The sequence below is a fragment of the Orcinus orca genome, chromosome X, assembly GCF_937001465.1.
Source record: "Orcinus orca chromosome X, mOrcOrc1.1, whole genome shotgun sequence".
NCBI classification, from domain to species: Eukaryota; Metazoa; Chordata; class Mammalia; order Artiodactyla; family Delphinidae; genus Orcinus; species Orcinus orca.
In genome coordinates this window covers 130,564,922-130,584,779 of record NC_064580.1, presented here as the reverse complement: position 1 = coordinate 130,584,779, position 19,858 = coordinate 130,564,922, and the positions used below count along the sequence as shown (strand labels likewise).

Sequence of the window (19,858 nt, the reverse complement as noted above, 5' to 3'; positions counted from 1 at the left end):
GTGTGGGCTCAGCCCAGGCCCGGCTCGTCTCTGGTCTGAAAGGCCCTTGGCCTCCAAGCCAGGTGGCAGGAAGCTCCCTCCGTCTGCAGGCGCCCTCTCCCTCATCGGGTGACTGTCCTTCCTCGCCTGCCTCCCACTGGCTGAGGCCCGACAGCACAGCAGGCAGCCAGGTGTCTGCAGGAGCCCCCAGGCCCTCTGGCGTAAGTACAGCCTGCCTACAGGGTCCATGCAGCTCCCCAGGGCAGAGACACCCCCCTGCCAGGCCCTCCACAGGCTGTAGCCGTCCCAGGCCCCCAGGCATCCCGGCAAGTTGAACAGCACCCTATCGGCCTTCCCGCCTGCCTTCAGCACCTGGGGCTCCCCTCCTTGGCCACTGCGCGGATGGCTGGTCCCCGTGGGCTTCTGCCTGGCTTCCCCACCTGCTGCCCAGCCTCTCACTCAGCCACTCTCCAGCCAGAGAGGAGCGGTCCTGTCCCCTGGGCCCTTTTACCAAGGCCGTTTCTGGATCTTAAACGAGCTGCCCATTGCCTGGCCTTGGCGGCTCTCTCACCCTGTGCTTCTAGCCGCCGGGACAGCCACTGAGGCTGAGCCTTCAGGGTGACCTTCAGGGAACTTTTATCCATGTTTTCTCTAAGATGAAAACGTATAAAAACAATAATATCCCTCTCTGAGAAGAGCACGGACCGGGGGAAGGGTTGGGCCTCACCCCGCCTGTGTGCAGCCCTTCTGGACTGTTCCATCCGGCCCCCAGCCTAGCCTCATTGGCGCTTCTGTAAATGAGCTGCCGTGGGCCAGAAGAGGGCCTCTGCAGCTCTGCCTCAGAGATCTACAAATACGTCTCAGGCCTCCAACCTTACATCGATGACTAGAGCTTCAGTTTGCAACAAATATTTATGCTGGAACTTAGGGGAAGCTTGCAGGGCTCCTTGGCCCAGGGGGTCAGGCAAGAAGGGCTCCCCGTGCCGTGCGGCTGCCAGCCGCTTCACACCTCACACCCCTCCATCCGGGCAAAGGGTGGAGGTGGAAGGGCTGGCGGGTTTGTTATGATGCTGTAGAAATGGCCTTGGCCAGGGCCCTGGGGGTCTGTGAATGTCGCCTTCCTGGGTCTGTGAGACATTCCAACAGGAGCTCTGGCTTTCCGGCAGCTTCATTCAGCCCCAGTTATCTGGATGGAAAAGTCTAGAGCTGCTACTGTCGACACCTCCCAAGGAGTAAGGAGAGAACAACCATCACCCTGGAGCGGCCACCTGGGGGCTCTGTTCAGGTGGAGAGGCCATCGGGTCTATGCAAGGACCACATGGCTTTAGGACTCGGCTCGCCGTATGGACACAGCCTTCCTCTGCGCCTCAGTTTCTCCTTGGTCCGGCGAAGGGAAAGGCCCAGTCCCTGTGTCCCTGGAGGTAGCCCTGCCTCCCTCAGCGGCATCCTGTGCCCCTGCTCTCCAGGCAGCTCCTCTCCCCACCTGCCTTCTCTGGGCCCATTCCTTGGCTCTAAGTCTCTCTCCTTGCCTTTGCCACCACCCGCTTCCTCCTGGGGCCAACTCCGGGTGCCCCTTCTCTGCACACGATGGTCCCTATCTCCTTGGAATTCGGGGATGCGCTGTCGCTGATGACCCCTGACTTCTGAATGGAGGGTCTGTGGTGTCTGATCCAGCACGTGAATGCCTGTCTCCCGAGGGAGAGCTGAGGGCAGCCCGTGCACGCACATGTTTTCAGGCTAATTGGCAGGATCAAGGTGCCTGTGCTTCTGACACGAGGTGGGCGCCACTGGAGAGGCCCTGGGAGAGAGAGGATTGTTCCCTGCCTCACAACCTGCACCCCCCGTGCCTTGCACACTCTCTCTGGGGGCTGGTGTCCTGCAGCTGCCGCCAGCACCCCGCTCCAGGGCCAGCCTGGCAGGCTCTCTCCCTCGGGGGTCTTGCATCTTGAAGGACCAGCACCGCCTCCATTGCTCTTCCTCTCTGCACCCTGACCAACCTCTGCCCTGTCGCTCCGTTCCCTGTTCAGCAGAGCTCTGGGTGAAGTTGCGTCCACACGCTGGCTGCCCTGCTCAGCCACACGCCCCTCACAGTCTCCCTTCCCCACCCGGCCCCTTCCTTGGAGTCTCCTTCGCAGGCTCCTCCCACCTGTGCTCCGCTGCACCCACGACCATCACTCATGAAAAGACGCCTCTGGAGAATGTCTCTCTGGCCAGGACCTAACCACGTGACATCTCCATGGGGATGTCCCGAACCTCACTCGGCCCCAACCAAACCCTCGACTGAGAACTGCCTTCCCCTCCCCCAGCCCCCCAAACACCATCTACCCAGTTCTCGGAACCAGAGCCCTGGGAGTTGTCCCCGGCTCCTGCGTCTCCCTCACCAGCCCCTCTGGTCCATCAGTCCTGCGGGCGTTGGCAGCCGTCGAGGTTCTAACTGCCGCCCTCTCTTACCTGGCGGAGGCCAAGCAGGAGGGGGCCTTCCAGACGGCGGGACCGAGCCTCCTGAAGGGTGCAAGGGCAAGAGGACGAGGGTGGGGGTCCAGTGTGCCGGGGAAGGTCTGATCTGGGGCGTGTTGGCCATGCCCCTGGAGGACCCCGAGGCTCTGCCATCGCCCACCCTCCCCAGTTGGTCCAACTCTGGCGGGCTGCCATTTGTTCTGCCTACAAAGTCTGGCAGGGAGTGGCGTGACGGCCAGGAGGGCAGGAGAAAGGGGCAGTTCCCTCCTTGCATTCACGTCTAAAGGCCTCACCACCGAGGCCAGACGCGAAGAAGCGTGGCCCCTCCACCCGTCCCGACAAGCGGGTAGCTCACAGAGGGGCTCTGGCTACCTCGGGCCGCACGGGGTCCTCGATGCCCACAACGGCTATGCAGGTGAGGTCGCCCACGACCTCGTTCTCGTTGTCCCAGTCGGGCTCCTGGGCAGCGGAGAAGTCCCGGTAGGCGATGCAGATGGTGCGGAGCCCATCGCAGGCCATCGGCTCGATGATCTTCTGCACCACGTCGTCCCGGTCCCGAGGGCGAAAGCTGCGCAGCTCCCCATTGCTGTTTAAGATGTTGGTGCACCTGGGGCGGACAGAACAAGAGGAGCCCTCGCCGTGAGGCGGGGGGGCCAGGCCTCCGGCTGAGCCCTCCATGTGATGCAGTGGAGGGCTTCTCCCAGAAGGGGGCGCTGTGCTTGTGCGCGGCCTAACAGTGTGCCCCTCCACGTTCTGCCCAGAACCTCAGAATGTGACCTTATTTGGAAAGAGGGTTGTCGCAAAGTTAAATGAGGTCGCAGTGGAGGAGCGTGGGCCTTCAGTCCAATGCCTGCTGTCCTTATAAAAAGAGAAGTGGGGGCTTCCCTGGTAGCGCAGTGGTTGAGAGTCCGCCTGGCGATGCAGGGGACGCGGGTTCGTGCCCCGGTCCGGGAGGATCCCACGTGCCGCGGAGCGGCTGGGCCCGTGAGCCATGGCCGCTGAGCCTGCGCGTCCGGAGACTGTGCTCCGCAACGGGAGAGGCTGCAACAGTGAGAGGCCCGCGTACCGCAAAAAAACAAAACAAAAAAAGAGAAGCGGACACGTCGAGACACAGACACACGGACAAGGCTGTGTGACGATGGCGGCAGAGATTGGAGAGATGCAGGTACAAACCGAGGGAGGCCAAGGGTGGCCAGCCACCACCGGCAGCTGGGACGGACAAGGGAGGATCCTCCCTTGGAGGCCTTAGGGGGAGGGCGACCCCACCCACACCTTGATTGAGGACTTCTGGCCTCCAGCACTGGGAGAAAATAGGTCTTTGTTGTTTGAAGCCCCCAGGATGATGGTACTTTGTTCCCCCAGCTCCGCACAGACTCGACGGGAGTTGGGGGGCTGTCACTCTTGCCCCGTTGCGCTTTAGGGAGAGAGGTGGGACATCAGCAAAAACCGAATGCCACGGAGCAGGGCCACGACAAGGCAGCGACCACGGAAGGGCTGGGATGGGGAGGGTTGGCAGGATTCAGGTGCAGAAAACGAAGGAGCAGAGGAAACACGGGCCCCAGAGGCTGGCATGGCAGACGGACAAATGGGGGCCCCGAGCAGATTGGTGAGGAAGGAAAGAAGCCGGCTGTGGAGGCCACGGGAGGAGCCCAGAGGTCCTGCTCGGGACTCTGTCCTGAAGGCCCCAGAAAGCCGGGGGTGAGCACGGCAGCACAATCAGGCCAAGTCTTAGAAGGGTGCGTGGGCGCTGCAGAGGCCAAGGCCAAGGGGAGGTGTGAACGCTGAGCGGGTGCGGGGCATGGTGCACTTGGAGGCAGAGCCGTGTGTCGCCCACCTCAGTTTCCCTAACAGCTCTGCTGAGATACAATTCACACAGCACACGACTCACCCGCTTAAAATGTCCCATGCAATGGCTTTTAGTATATTCACAGTTGTGCTACCATCACCACAGTCAACCCGAGAACGTTTTCACCGCCTCTAAAAGGAACCCCGCACAAGCGACGAAAGAGAAAAAGAGATAAGCTGGACTTCACAATTGAAAGGCATTTGCGCATCCAAGGACAATCAAGGCAGTGAGCAAAAATCTTTCAAGGGAGTGAAAAGACGGCAGCCCACAGAACGGGAGAAAATACTGCAAAGCCAGGATGTGTTAAGGGTCTAATGCTCAGAACATACAGAAACTCCTACAGCTCAACAATCAGATGACAAAGAATTCACATCCAAGATGGGCATGGGCTGGAATAGATATTCCTCCAGAGAAGACAAGCAAATGGCCAGTAAGCACATGAGAAGGTGCCAGTATCACTAGTCACCAGCAAGATGCAGATGAAAGCCACCATGAGATCCCGATGGCTATAACAACAACAACAACAACAACAACAACAACCATCAGGTAATAACGCGTTGGTGAGGATGAGAAGCTGGAACCCTCGTGCACTGCTAATGGGGAAGTAAAGCGGGGCAGCCCCTGTGGAAAACAGTTTGGTGTTTTGTCAAAAAACGAAACATGGAATTACCATATGACCTGGCAATTTCACTGCCAGGAATATGCCCAGGAGGATTGAAAACACGCGTTCAAGCAGAAACTCACACATGACCACTCAAGGCAGCGTGATTCACAGTCGCCGAAGGTGGAAGCAACCCAAGTGTCTGTCGCTGGATGATTGGGTAAGCAGAATGTGGTCTACCTGAGCCATAACAAGGAATGGAGCACTGATACGGGCTGCAACTTGGATGAACCTTCAGAACGCTACGCTGAGTGAGAGAAGCCGGGTGCAAAAGGCCACAGAAAGCTGATGAGTGGCTGCCAGGGGCTGCGGGAGGGCGGGAGTGCTTGTGTAACGGGCACAGGGTTTCCTTCGGGGCGATGAGCTTGCTCTGGGACTGGGTGGTGGTGATGGCGCACAGCCGTGCGAATGCACCTAATGCCACTCCACTGTCCACTTTAAAGTGATGAAAAGGGCCAGTGCTATGCTATGTCTACTTTACCGCAAGAGTGCAACCAGAAATGCCGCACGCTTTGGCTAGCCCCAGCCCCGGGCTGGGGCCTGCTGCCCACTCACTTTTTCAGCAGGATCTCCGAGGCGCCCTTGCTGAAGAGGCGGAAGCCGCTGTCGGGCATGCGTATGACTGTGCTCATGGACTTGCGGACCGAGTTGAAGGTGTACACTTTGTAAAGCTTATCTTCAGGAATCTGCTCCCGCACGGGCTGGAAGTCCTGCTTCAGGTCCAGGACGAAGCCCAACAGAGCGCACTCCGTCTTGTTGCCCACTTGGCGTGGGAGGGCGCCTTCCTTCTCTGGAGGCTGCGAGGTGAGGAGAACCAGCATGGCCCTGGAGGCCCAAGGCCACCCTCCTTACTGTCCCCGGGCCCAGCCCAGCCTCGGCCGCCACGTCTTTCAGGTGTGGTGGCAGGGAGCTAAGGAGGGCCTCCAGTACGGACTAGATGGGCAGGTTTTCCACGACTCACTGGGCTGGGAAGGGCTTCCAGAACCTGCAGGCCCCGCCCAGTGTCTGGGGACGAGGAGGGAGACCAGCACCCCAGAAACGATTGTGGCTCTCGGCTCAAAAGTCCTTAAGAGAGCCTAGCAAGCCCCTGGTGACGCCCACGCCGTAGCCGGGCCAGGTTCCCTCCCCTCATCCTTCCCCCGCCTCGGCCCGCCCTGGCTCCCGGCTCACTAGTATTTTGGTGGTGTAGGCACTGTTGATGGAGATGGCGTGGACCAGGAGGTCGAGGATCTTGGGGGTCAGGGCGCTGGGGGCCGGAACCTCTTTATAGTGGGTGTCCCCGAGGTAGGACTGCACCACGGTCATGCGGTTGGTGGTGAGCGTGCCTGTCTTGTCTGAGCAGATGGCCGTGGCATTGCCCATGGTCTCACAGGCGTCCAGGTGGCGGACCAGGTTGTTGTCCCTCATCATTTTCTGTAAAGGGCACAGATGGAGGCTTGGGTAGCCAGCTGTCCTCGCAGGGTGGGGGAGCACAGCGGCATGTAGGATTCTGCTCCGCCCACCAGCTTCCCTCGCGGCACTAACGGCCCGGGACCTCGGGCAGCAGGTGCACAGCTCAGATGGCAGTGGGGTGGTGGTCAAGCCGAGGCAGCGGGCCTGTGAGACGTAAGGACTCTCGTCAGACAGGCCGAGCGGTCGACTCTGGGTGGCCACTCTCCCTGGAGCGCAGCTGGAGCCTCCCTGCTGCCCAGAGCCCCCTCTCGGGTCACCCGCAGGCCCTGTGGCTCCCCTGCCCACCCCGATCTCTGCCCTGCCCACCGTCTCCCAGGGGCCCCCTTTCCCCCTGCCCCCACCTCAACTCCCCGGCCCCTCGGCGACCCTGCCCACATCCTGCAGATGCTAGCTCGTCACCCCCCCCCGCCCAGGGAGCCAGGTGGGCAAGGATGTGCAAGTCCAGCTCCACGTCCCTGCTTGGCCTACCGTTCTTCCCCTGAGCAATCCCAAACTTTATCCAGTCCTTGCTTCGTCCAAGTTGCTTAACGGCTTTGCACCACAAGTTCTGGGTCTGTACCCTGGGCTCGCGGAATTCTTATTCGTGTCATGTTTATTTTATTACCTTGACAGAGTAAGCTAAGGAGATGGTGACAGCAAGAGGCAGGCCCTCTGGGACAGCCACAACCAGCACGGTGACACCGATAATGAAGAACTTGACGAAGTACTGCACGTAGACAGGTGTGCACTCTGCCAGCCACGCCCGGCCATCCACCACGAAGGTCTCGATCACAAAGTAGAGGGCCAGGATGATGACGGTGACGGCGGACATCACCAGCCCTGCCCAGCCACATCAGAGGCCACGGAGCACGGAGGCGGGAAGGGTGGCCGGCAGGGGTGAGGGAGGGGAGACAGCAAGAGGGAAGAGCTAAGGGGCGCTGCAGCCACATTCCCGTGGCCCCGAGTCGGGGGAGGCGCTCCTGGTCTCTGGCCTTACGGAGCTTCGCAGCCCACGCTCACCAGAGGGGGCGGAACCAGGCCCTGAAGGCCATCACCTGCTCCCAGCCCGTGCCCTTGCTGCCTGGCCCACACCCCACGTCACATCCCTTTCCCACTTGTTCTCCTTGGTCCGGCCTCGAGTCCGGGAGCCCAGTGTCCGCCCCTGCCCGTTGGTGGCCCCTGGGCCGCCCCCGAGGCTGCCCCCACCTGCTTTCCCGATCTGCACAGCCAGTTTGGTGAGCTTTCCCTGAAGGACCGACTTCTCCTTCTTGGGCACGTTGGCTTTCTTCTTCTCCCGCTCCTCCGTCTCCCCACCTTCTGCACTCTTCAGGGGCTGCATCTCCATGGCAACGGCCCCATCCTGCTTCTTAGCTGCACACAGAAGAAACCCGCAGCCCAGGTTAGGGCCTGGCCGCTGGGGTGACGGCTGCAAGGGGCTTTCACGGAGAAAGGTATGCCACACCATCCGAGAGGAAACAGGGGGCTCTGTCCTCTCCCTCCTCTCTCCTCAGCCCAGGCCCTCCTGAGGTGGGCAGCGGCTCCAGCGCTGTCCTGGCAGGACAGAGATGCTTCTCTTGGGGCCTCGCAGGGGAAGGGAGGACAGACACAAGCACTTGGGCACACAGACAGCGTGGCCAGTCCTGTAACGCCCCAAATCTCAATACCTGAAAGCAGAGGCCTGGGGCCCATGGAATGTTCCAGAACCCAGAGCTGACTCTTGCCCACTGCTGTCTTAGCCATGTTCCCACTCCCCTCAGGGAGGCCCAGGAATCCCCGCGCTCTCCTCCCCCGCTCCCCGCTCAGGCCGTCTCTCCTGCCAGCCCTCCGGCGGATGCCTGGACTTCCATCGGGGCCCCAGCTCGGCACGTGCACAGTCCTCAGCCCATGCCCCGCTGCTGGCGGGCAAGCCTTGCACCTTTCTCTCGCCATGGGGCCTTCCCTCCTCTCCCCTAGGTGCCTCTCCACCTCCTCTCCGGAACCGGCAGCCCTCTCACAGCCCCCTTGGTGGACCCTAACGTGGTGGTGCTGTGTCCCCTGCCCCACACCCGCCTCTGGCCCATCCACCGCCTCACACGCCGCCCCGTGTCATCTCATCCGTCCCCCACCCGCAGGGGGCACCCAACCCTGCCACTCGTCCTTGTCCCCCCACCCAGTGGGGCTCTCAGTGCCTCTGCATGCCTCCTGCCACCATGCAGTGTCAGCCGCTCCCTCTTTCTCTGTCTCCCCGCCCATCCCTTCTCCCCTCGGCTGTCTGAGACCGCTCACCGGTGGCCTCTTCTTTCCATGGCCTCGGGCCACAGCCTCAGCGACACTCAAGGTCCCACCCCACTGGGCCACTCTAGCCTCTACCCCACTGACTGCCACTCCCTGCCCCTGCCCGGGGCCCTGACCATTGGACTGTCCTGTCCCAAGTGCCATCCCAACCCCAGCCGGCCTCTGAACTCCAGTCGTTATCTGCGTTCCTGGGTCCCACACTGCCCCGGGTTCACGTCTGTGGATCGTGTTGCCCCAGGTTCACGTCTGTGGATCGTGACCTTCCTGAGGGCCAGGACCGTACTTTATCCATCTCTGGATTGCCAGCACCTTCAACCCTTCACCCTGGCTACAGGGTATCGGCACCCACCAGGCATTCCGGCTGAAAGGGGCGCAGGCCTCGAAGGCTCAGCAGACAGGCAGCTGCGCCAGGAAAGCCACAGGCCCGATTAAGTCTCAGTTTCCTCAGCAGGATGCTGGCTCACGGGCCATATTTGCGCACTTCCGGCGGGGTCTGCAACCGAGGCGGGCGGCCCCCCACCCTGCGCCACACCCTCTGCCACCCATCCTGAGCGCAGGGCGCGCGTTACCTTTGGTCTGGCTACTCTCCATCGCCCCATCCTGCTGCTTGCCTACAACGGGAGAGGAACGACAGACACGGAGACTTGAGAACACCCATGTGGCCTTGGCACACACACGCGCACACAGGACAGCGGGGCACAGACAGTGCAGCCAGTGAGTGTGGTGAGGGCGGCGGGCGGGGGAAGAGGGCCTGCTCTCCAGCCCTCCAGAGAAGCCGCGGGCCAGCCCTGGACAGACCCTGGCTCACGCATGGTCGGCAGTGGGAGGTTTCTGGAAGGGCCGGCACCACGGGTAATGAGAGCTGCCAGGTGTCAGGTCCCAGCTCTGCTGCCTCAAACAGGGCCCCCCAGTCGGGATGGGTGCTCCCCCCAGAACCAGTGCGAGGGGGTTGACCTAGATGGTTCCTAAGTCCTGGTGGCCTAGAGATCAGCTTTCTGTGCAGCGTGGCCAGCAGTCAAGTCCGTGGGCTCTTTAGAGGATAAAGGAGCGAGACGGCTAGCCTCGGGGCACCCACAGCGCTGGAGGGGGCGGCAGGGGCACCGGCCGGGCTGGGCCCCACTTGGAGCTGTGCGGCCGCGCCTTCACAGATGTGCTCTGCCACCATGAAGCCCACAGCTGGGTGCCAGGGACTGGGGCAGTGACCAGCTTCCCCAGGCCAAGGTCAACAGTGCTGGCTGTGCCTCTGGGGCCGGGAAGGACTGCAACTCTGGGAGGGCCCAGGAGAGCCGGCAGATGACGGGCTCTGAGCTGGGGGTCAGGCTCCGCCCCCCAGCTCCACCTGCCTCACCTGCCCCAGGGCAGCAGCCGGGAGAGCTCTCTGCAGGCCACACACACACTGCCCTGGATCCAGAGATGACCAGCCTGGGACAGGAAGGGCTAGTGGGCCGGCCTGTCAGCCACGACCCAACAGCTCATGTCACTGGGGACCCAGGGACACAGACCGGAGGCCAGGTGGCTCCCAGGCAGTGGGGTCTGGTCTGGGGGTCCCAGGGAGGAGGGAGAGGTCCCCTCGCAGCCCCAGTGGGGTGTCAGTTGGGCCCTGTGGGGCATTCATAGGTGAAGGAGATTTCTGGGGCGGGGCAGGGGAGACACCTGTAGACACGGTGGGTGACAGTGCAGCACAGTGCGGGCCTGTTGCCCTGGGGCCGTGGCAACTTCTGGAGGAGGGAGGGAGGTTTGAGATGAGCACGGTGGGAAGACGAGGGCTGGGCCTGGCCTGAGAAGGGGCATAGCTGAGGCAGGGGAAGGAGTGGGGAAAGAGGTCAGGGCCGGAAGGCAGGAGACAGGCGGGCGAGCAGCGCACTTGATGGACAGATCGAGAGGTGGCGGGGGGCGTTGAGGGGGGATGCTGAGGGCGAGGTGCCACCTTCCGGTCTCTGCAGCGGCCAGGGCCTTGGCGGAGACGTGGGGGAGGCAAGGGGTCGTGGGTGCCGCTGCCCCCTCCCCGGAGCCTGGCCATCTCTGCCTCCCCTGCAGGGCCCCCCCACGTTCCCCTCCTCCAGGGAGCCAGCTGCTGCTGGTGTCCCCTCTGACTCTCAAGTGGCACAGCAAGCCAGGGAGAGGAACCGGGGCTGGGGGAGAGCCGGCGGGGGGGCCTGGAGGGGTCTTGTCAAGGTCGAAGAGAAGGGGCCTAGGACCGAGTCCTGAAGGATGGTGACATTTAAGGGAACCTAGCGGGAGGGGAAGAGCCTGGGAAGGAATGTGGAAGAGGCGTCCTGCCGAGCAGCCGTCAAGGACTCCAGTCCAGCCCAGAGGAGGCCCAGGGCCTGCCTACCCACCCACTTGCCCTCCTGTGGGCCCCAGGGTGCTGGCTGTGGCGAGACACCGGGCTGAGCCCCGCGGGGCGGGGGGCCTGGTGTGGCCAAGGTGGCCGAAGGTCCGCCGGTGCCCACTGGCTGTGAGGGGTGGGCCGGGTGGGCCAGGAGCAGGGAGGAGTCCAGGAAGGGAAGCCAGGCCCAGGCTGCCAGGAGGCGGGGCCCACGGAGGCTTTTAGGCAACAGCGGCTCATCTGTTTTTCCTCCCTCACGTGCCCAGGTCTGGGAACACGAGTGCGCCTTTCCTTACGCTGACCTGTCCCCACGTTACTGGGCTGGGCGGACCGATCCCGCCTGGCGACCCGCACGCCCTGTCCCCAGGGCCCTGGCTGCACGCTCTGGCGCATGGTCTCCCCGCACTCGTGCGTGTCTTTGTCCTTCTAGTGGGCCCAGGCGGCTTCCCTCAGGGGTGGGGTGCACGTCTAGAGAACGGCATTCCTTACCTGGTTTGATGGCAGGAGTGGCCTGAGGGGAGACCCAGGCCAGAGCAAGGCGAGCAGATGCAGGCCTGAGTCGTGGGAGGGATCGGGGTCCTGACTGGGATGGGGGCGGGGGGGGATGCTGGCCGAGCTCCAGAGCTTTGTAAACCCTGTTCTGAGGAGTGGAGGGGGCACCAGCCACGCCTGGGGCTCAGGACGCTGGCAAGAGGAGGCGGCTGGGTAGCCGTGTGCCAGGTAGGCCAGGGTGAATACAGAGCTGGGTCGTCAGAAGACATCTGTCCCTTGACACTGCTCTCCCTTAGGGTGAGGGCCCTGGCCCCATCTCAGCTTCCTCTGGCCCTGGCTGTCCTTTGGGGTGTCTAGTCCTTTCTGCTTGGGAGCCCTCCACCTTTGGCTGCATGGCCTGTTTCCCTAGCTGCCACGTTGGCCTGGGGCCCTCAGTGCCTCACCATGTGGGCTGAACACCCCCAAGTCGGGTGCCTGGTCCCTGTCCCTCCAACCCCATTCCTACCCAGGCAGGGCACTCCCCCGACCCTGGCACCCACGCCCCCAAAGCCTTAGGGGAAGAGCCATCCGAGGGAAACTGCCTCACACAAAACGGGGGGCCCCAACCTGCTGGCTCTGGGGCAAAGACCCCAGAAGAGGGGTCTCCAAAAGGAACCATGAGACAGGGTATGGCCTCCCACCCCCTGAGGGCTGGTTCTCCCCAGTGCCAGAGCCAGGGCCTGGGCCAGCAAGGGGCCGTCACCAGGCAGGCGCGGAAGAGAGCGCGGCTACGTACGAGGGCCAGCGGCCTGGTGGCACTGGGAACTGCAGGGTACTGTTGCCTTACCTTTCTTATCCTTCTTCTCCTCCTCTCCACCAGCCCCAAGCAAGGTAAAGATGATGCCTGTCTGGGAGTTCACACCAACGGCTGTCACCACCATTCTTCCAGAACCTTCCATGACATGAGTGCCTGGCACAGCAACACACAGAGGCTGAGACAGAGATCTGCACCGCTGGATGGGAGGCTTGCTCAGCACCTACAGGTTTTGTCCTGGGCATTCCAGGAGCGGGGACCCCGGTCCCGTTGGGCTCACCTGACAGCAGCATGGGGTCTTTGTCTGCCGACTTGCGCACGTGGTCCGACTCGCCCGTCAGGGAGCTCTCGTCAATCTTGAGGTCATTGCCCTGGATGAGCACGCCATCGGCGGGCAGCAGGTCTCCTAAGGCCGGCCAGGTGGCCAGAACCACAGACCATGCGTCCAGGAGGCCTTCCTCCATGCCGCCTCCCATCTCCCCCAGAGGAGGTCCTGTCGGGTGTGCGGCCCTCTTCCTTTGCTCTGCTTTCTGGGGGTACCCACCCACTCCTAGCCCTGTCATCCGTCTTCCAGGGAATGGGGCCCACAGGAGCGCCCTGCCGTGCTGGGGAGGCCCTCGACAGGCTGTGGGGACAGCCTGCTCCTGGGGCGCTGATGCCGCTGACACGCCCCGTCTTTGCCGGGCCTGCTGCCCGAGCTGCCCGCCTGCAGCCTCCCGCCCCACGTGCTCCCCGGAGAAGGCCTGCCCCTGACGTGGGAGCTGAGCCCCTCCGCAGCGTGGGTGGCGATGGGCGCGCTCACCATACTTGACCTGGGCGATGTCCCCTACCACCAGCGCAGCCACTGGGACCTGCAGGAGCTGCCCGTTCCGGATGACGGTGAACTTCTGCTCCTGTTCGATGCGGCTCTGCAGGCCCCGGAACTGCTTCTCCTTGCTCCAGTCGTTGAAGGCCGTGACCAAGACCACGCAGATGACAGACAGCAGGATGGCGGCCCCCTCAATCCAGCCCGCCTCGGCCTCCCCTTCGTCTTCTGCCCCAGCCGACACATTCCCGCACGCTGTGCCCGAGGACAGGAGGGAAGGGCAGAGGTGGCAGAGAAGTCCCTCGGCCACCCTTCTTCCCTCCGTCATCTCAGGCTCTATCCCTCCCCTCCTCCTGCCAGCACCTCTGCGCTGCCACCCGCGTCCCGCCCCCGTCCACCAGGTCCTCCTTCACCGTCCTTCCCAGACCTGCCCCTCACCTTCGCTCTCCTCTCCAGGTGGCGCATAGAATGAGAGGCCCAGGGATACGATGGCGGCCACCTCCAGGATGATGAGGGTCACATCCTGCAGGGCCTCCCATACCAGCTGCAGGAAGGTCTTGGGCTGCTTGGGAGGGATGAAGTTCTGCCCGTAGATCTGCCTGCGCTTCTCCAAGTCATTGGTGTTGTCGGCCAGGCCTGCGCAGTGTGGGCACGTGGAGCAGAGGCACAGAAGGAGAGGATGGGAAAGGCCAGCCCCGCATCCCCCTGCCCCTTTCTCCGTGCCTGCCTTTCCCTCTACACTGATAGCTCCCAGAAAGCGGGCACTGCACTGGCCTGGCACCTGGAGCCCTTCTGCAAACCCTGGGGGCATGTAGGCGGGAGCGCTGGCAGCCTCTCCAGCTGCCTGGAGGGCACCGGTGCGCGACCGCGACCACGCGGGAACTCGGAGCCCGAGCGCGAGGAACGGGGGACCATCCTCCTGGTGCGCCTGCGGAGCTCCAGGAACTACAGTCCCCTCCGCAGCCCCGACAAGCTGTGTGAGCCGGGAGGGAGGGAGGGAGGGGGGCGGTTTGCGCAGCGGCTCAGAATCAACACCCACAAAGGGGCCCGCCCCAGCTTTTGGAAGCTGGGCCCTGACTTCTCAGTCTTGGGACGACCCACTTCCCACCCAGGCCTGCACCAAGGCCGCTGGGTCTCTCCTTCTAGAGCATGAGTCTCCTCAGGCCCATTCCTGAAGGTACCGAAAGCTTCCATGTGGGACTGGTGTCCAGGCCATTGCCTCCGAAGGCCAGGCATCCACTTGGCCATCTTCCCCAGAGGCAGGCAGATGGGATGACACAGTCCCCTGGCCCCGACCTCAGCGCTTGGGACTCTGCTTCCTTCCAGGCCCATCCACGGGCCCCCCACCCCCCACTCCCCCCAAGCCTTTCTGGCTTCTCTGCCCCCAAGTGCCTGGTCCCACACTGACACCTCGTGGACAGACAGTGGCTTGCAGTTCCCAGACCTGAGTAGCTGCCACTCCCCAGGCCTCCAGCGGGGAGGGGAGGGGCAGGGGGTGGGCAACCAGAAGGACCCGGGTGCCAGCCCTTGGGGTGCCCCCTGCTGGCTTGGAAAGCCACACAAGACCGGGTCCCAGATGAGTTGAGAACAAGAAAGTGCTGAGTGTGGTGCAAAGGGGTTGGAAGGAAGGAGGGTGGGTGTGTGCTGGACAGGGAAAGGTGGCTTCTGGGGAGGGGGAGGGGGAGGGGAGGGGGAGGGGAGGGGAGGGGGAGGGGAGGGGGAGGGGAGGGGAGGGGAGGGGGAGGGGAGGGGAGGGGAGGGAGGGGGAGGGGAGGGGAGGGGAGGGGAGGGGGAGGGGAGGGGAGGGGAGGGGAGGGGAGGGGAGGGGGAGGGGAGGGGAGGGGAGGGGAGGGGAGGGGAGGGGAGGGGAGGGGAGGGGAGGGGAGGGGAGGGGAGGGGAGGGGGAGGGGGCCCCTCGGGGTGGAAGGACTGACAAGAGCAAAAGCCCCCAGACACACTGCCTTGGCACGTCCCCTGAGCTAGGCCATGACCGCACACTGTCCGCCCCCCGCCCCCCAGCAGGAGCCACAGCTGTCTCTGCCCTTCCCCTGCCTCACTGTGCCTGGGCCCGGCCACGGCTCAAGTTTCTGGAGGCTGTGGAGTTGGGGGTCTGGGAGAAGCTCAGGACCTCAGCTCCTAAGGGCTGGGGACCCAGCTCAGGGCCCATGTCCCACTCCCTTCACCTACAGGAGATGTGAAAAGTGGGGTTGTTACTAGGAAGGTCCTCGAACCCTGAATCTCCCAGACACTCAGGGTCTCCACTACCCCCGCCCTGGGAAAGGGCACTGATCTGGAGGCCCCGAGAATGATAGAGGAGAGCCCATGGGTCCTCGTCACGCCTCAGGAATCTGCATCTTGCCTGCCCTGCCCCCTATGCCCGGCTGGTCCCCGCAGGAAGCTAGGCCCCCAGGGCCCCTTCCCCAGGAGCTCCCTCCCTCCCTCCTTCCCTCAGCCCGTCCCTTGGCCTTGGTTTGCCCTTGGTGCGGCAGCAGTGCTTCTCTATGCCTTGCTCTAGACCAGCCAGAGGCCCTGGCCTTCCTGTGGGTTCAGGGGTCCGGAGAGCTGCTGTTGCCGAAGTGCTTGCTGGGGTGACCGAAGGCAGCTGCAGCCCCTCTGGCTCTGAGCACGCACTGGTCCAGCAGGGCCCCTGAGGTGGCCCAGGTCCTGGGTGCAGGGGCAGTGGCCGGCAGTTGGCATGGACTCAGGTGGGCACCCTGCCCAGAGCAGAGGCCAGATGCCATCAGAATTGGATTAGGACCACATGGGGCAGTTCTCGGCTAATCTGCCCTCTCCTTTCCACGAGTGCCAGTGGAGGCCAAGTGGGGGAAGGGCCGGGGCCCAGGTCTCCGCAGCTCGGCCTAAGACCCAGGCTCCCTGGCTTCTGGAATCCTCCTGGATAGCTGAAAATGCCCTGGTCTCCTCACCCTCCCCAAAGCACCAGGGGGTGTGCGGGGGGCCTGGGCTCAGCTAAGTCGCCCCTCCCCCAGCTCAGGTCACTGTGTCTGAAGGAGGAGCGGGAGCGTCCAGGTGAGAACTCTGGGGCCTTGAGGGCTCCCAGGGTCGGAGATGGGAGGGTGGTCCTCGAACCGCTCGTTCTTCGGGATGCAGACCAAGCCAGGCTGGGGTCCCTCTGCTGGGGCCACCCACCTGGGCACCCGCCCTTCTTTACGCCCGCCCCTCCGCAGGCACCGGACGAGCGCCAGAGCCTCTGTGGCAGAATCGGGCACGTTCCCAGGGGCCTTGACATTTTAAATATTTAACAAGGCCTGACAGGCAGAGGAAAGAGCTACCAGCTGAAGCCCATCTGCTTCCTTTTATCTGGGAGAGGCCAGAGCCCTTGTGGCTAAATGGCCCTCCACCCCGGCCTCCCCCCCAACCCCGGCCCCAAGTCCGGGGGCTGGGGGGAGGGGATGGGTGAGGAGGAGAGCAGGAGAGAGCTCCTCCGGCCCTGAACCAAGCCATCTGCCCCGATCACACACCCACACCAGGCCGGGTCCCTTTAGAGCACAAAGCAGGAGAGACCCAGGCGGCCCCTCAGAGCTCCTGAGCTGGCCGTGCGGGCGCCCCCTCACCCAGCCTCAGGCCCACCTCCTCTGCAGGGGGGGCGGGGGCAGGAGGAATCTCCACTGCCCGTTCCAGCCCAGGTGTCACCTGCACACAGACGGAGCCAGAGAGCAGGAGACAAGGGTGGCGGCCAGGGCCCTGGGTGGACAGAGGTGTGATAGCCAAGACAGGAGCTGATGCCATCAGCCGGCACTGGCCGGCAGCAGCCCTGGCACCAGCAGCCCTGCCGGGGAAGCGGCAGCTGGGCCAGAAATGCTCCGGCCTCTGGAAACTGGGGCCAAGCCTGGCTCCCGGGGTCCCGGCCTCCCAGCAGACCCAGCGGGCAGGACTGGGGAAGGCTGGTGCAGGGCAGGGCAGACGTCTGCTCTGGAGCAGGGGAAAAGGGCCACAGGGCAGAGGGGGGGACCAAGGTGGCAATCAGGCCTCCACCCCTAGAACCTTCTAGAGGACACACCCCAGGCTCCCTAGAGGCTCCCTGCAGCAGATCTCAGATTTGGACCTCTTCAGGATGGCCTGCGCTGGTGCCACCTCCACTCAGCACTATACCGGGCCCCCACCCCAAGCCCCTCCCTAGAGGACCGAACCCTACGCCTTTCCTCCTCTTCCTGCCCCCCTCAACTGCACAGAGGGCCGAGCATATGGGGAACCGGGGGCACTCGGTCAGGGGCTGCCCCGCTCGTCTCTTGGAAAAGCTGCTGGGGTTTCAGTTTGGGGCCCATCCCGCCAGCATGTGCGATTCGGTGCCGGCTTCTCCCTTCCTCTTCTCTGTCGTTCCATTTCTAGTTAATCCAAAGAAGAGATGCAAGCGGGAACTGCTGATTACGGACGCACAGATGCAGGGGGTCGGGTTGCCCCACACAGAGCATGTCCCACTCAGGGGGAAATGGGAGCGCACAGGCCCGATCATGGTCATGGTCGTGGTCAGGAGTGCCTCTGGGAAGCTGCTGCAAGCCCGCCCAGCCCTTGACGGGGCCTGCCCCCGGGGCCAGAGAACGTCTGCAGGGAGGAGTGAGGGGCGGCGCAGGGCCGTGCACCCCCGGCGCACACGCCGCCCGTGCCAGGGCTCTGCTGGCAGACTTACCCTCCGTGGGTGAGGTCTTCAGCCTCCTGCAGAGCCCGCCCACATCCCCGTAGGTTTCCTGGACTTTCTGCAGCGCCTCGGCCCCTCGGAGCTCCATGAGGGAGCGCAGCTCAGCCAGTGTGCACCCAAAGCCCCCTGCGTGGGGGGCCTCCCGCTGCTGCTGGGGTTTGGGGTGGAACTCGATGGAACTGTTGGCCACGTCCCCCATCCTGCCTGTGGCGCGGGAGGGGAGGGTGTCCTCCAAGGTCCCAGCGCCTGGGTGAGGTGCGGCGAGGTGGCGGCAGAGGGAAGTGGCCGCACACAGACACCTGGGGAGAAGGAGGTGAGAAGAAGCCCGGGGCTCGGTTGAGACAAAACCAAGGTCCACTCTCCTGGAATGTTCTCTGCAAATCTGCACTCCGTCTGAGCCACGACTCACTGAATGCAGAACTGCCCTCCCAGGCCCACCTGCCAGCTCACCCCCATGTCCTGCCACCGTAAGCTCGCTGCGTGGGGAAGCAGGCGGCGTCAGAGGCTCCTGGTGGGGACCTGCCGCCGCCAGCAGTAGCCAACCTGGGATGCGAGGCTCTTACTGCCCCCTAGTGCATCTGGGAACCCACACCAAAGCAGGGGTGACGTGTCAGGGTTGAATAGTGGCTGGTCTTGCCCTGGCGCGGTTAGGTTATCTGTGCCTGTGCCCAACCTCGAGCTTTCCTCGTCTGCTCCAGCATGCTCCCACGCTTGCCTGATTAAGACTCGCCCGGTGCAGCCGGCATGCTATAAATCCCTGCGGGCAGTGGTCTTCTGGCGCGGCCTCTGCGGCTCAAGGTTTCAGGCCTGGCGCTGTGCAGGGTTCCGGGGAGCAGGCCAAGCCATGGACAGAGCCAGCTGGGCGCTAGGTCAAGGCTTAGCGTGCAGGGTGTTTCTGCTGCCTTGAGGGGACCTGGGGTCGGGGGCAAGGGAGGAAGGGGGGTGCGGTGGGGAGGGTAAAAGGAGGGGAGAGGGAGAGAGGGAAGGGGAAGGAGGGAGGGAGGCAGAGAGCGGAAGGGGAGGGTGGAGGAGAAAGTGGAAAGCAACCACAGGTCACTGGTGACTTCTCCGTCACCCTGGCCCACAGCACAGTGCCACCCACTCCCCTCCACACCCCTCTGCCCTCCAGATGGCAGAGTAAGGAGCTGGGGTCTCCCCAGGTTAACAGCAGAGCGTCAGGAAGTTGTCGTCCCTCGCACTGTCCCCACACCCCGCCGCCACCAACCCACCTGCCTGAGGAAGCTCGGCACCTGGCTGCCCTGCCTGCCGCCTTCACAGGGTCTGGTGGCGCGGGCCACGGGGGCCTGCTGGGCCGCCCCTCCTCGGGCCCCTAGCTCCTCCTGCTGGCCTTTCCCCACCTCTCAGTCCCAGCTTGTGGCCTGAGTATGAGTGGTAGCATCCCCCAAGGCCGTGCGCTAAGCTCCCCGGACTGAATCGGTCTCAGCGCACGTGGCCTTGGCCTTCACACCAGCAAAGAAGCCTCCTGGCGGTGAGGCTCAGTTGGGCCCGGTCCCTCACCTTTGGGGAAGCTCCTGGCTCAGAGGATCCTCTTGGAAGCAGAACTCGGCCACCAATCCAGGTTTCTGATCTAGAACCGCCCATGGAAACACAGTAACCCAGAGCCTCGTGGCCTCTGCTCTCAGGAGAGCCCTTACCTCTGTGAGGCCAGCGGACGCCAGGAGCATGGACGTGCCACAGTCCTCAGGGGATGAGACCAAGGTCCCTGGGAAACAAGGTCCACTCCCCCATGCCCACAGGCCTCAGGGGGTCTCGGAACATGGTGGAGGCCTCAGTTCCTCTGGACACTGGCCTCACGCTGTCAAGAAAAATCTCACGTACTTAAGGCAGTCCCGCCAGAGAGGTCTGGGAGACAGAGAGGCACCTCAGCTAATGGCCATCCAAAGTGAGCCAGGTTTTAAAAGTTTGGGCACCTAAGTGTTAACTCTCTAGATACTTTCTGCACGGAGCAGCCTTCACTGCCAGAAGATGTGGGGACAAGATGGCGGACACACGAACGCACCGTCCTCTCCGCTCCCATGCACCTCCCCACCTCCTGTCCCTGCTGTTCACCATCTGACCAATCCTTACTGAGCATCTACTGTATGCCGGTGCCGGCCGTCTCTGCTGGGGACAGAGG

The 19,858-nt window shown here is 63.5% G+C and overlaps 1 protein-coding gene across 8 annotated transcripts in view; it reads right to left on the bottom strand.

Moving 5' to 3' along the window:
• The window catches only part of ATP2B3 (ATPase plasma membrane Ca2+ transporting 3), a 61,802-nt gene that overhangs the window by 25,095 nt on the left and 16,849 nt on the right, over window positions 1–19,858 (bottom strand). For 3 of the 8 annotated variants that reach the window (XM_004286407.2, XM_033417650.2, XM_004286405.2), the window contains exons 2-13: window positions 18,437–18,634; window positions 17,713–18,020; window positions 13,506–13,703; window positions 13,065–13,322; window positions 12,543–12,668; window positions 12,296–12,418; window positions 9,218–9,259; window positions 7,581–7,745; window positions 7,000–7,214; window positions 6,114–6,356; window positions 5,499–5,740; window positions 2,809–3,043 (exon numbers count right to left, since the gene is read on the bottom strand). In XM_004286407.2, coding sequence (XP_004286455.1) covers window positions 2,809–3,043; window positions 5,499–5,740; window positions 6,114–6,356; window positions 7,000–7,214; window positions 7,581–7,745; window positions 9,218–9,259; window positions 12,296–12,418; window positions 12,543–12,668; window positions 13,065–13,322; window positions 13,506–13,703; window positions 17,713–17,920 — 2,055 coding nt within the window. In that variant the 5' untranslated portion in view covers window positions 17,921–18,020; window positions 18,437–18,634. Of the gene's footprint in view, window positions 1–2,808; window positions 3,044–5,498; window positions 5,741–6,113; window positions 6,357–6,999; window positions 7,215–7,580; window positions 7,746–9,217; window positions 9,260–12,295; window positions 12,419–12,542; window positions 12,669–13,064; window positions 13,323–13,505; window positions 13,704–17,712; window positions 18,021–18,436; window positions 18,635–19,239; window positions 19,310–19,376; window positions 19,531–19,858 lie in introns of those variants that run through there. The other 5 variants (XM_033417651.2, XM_004286406.2, XM_033417652.2 and 2 more) reach the window with 3 other exon arrangements.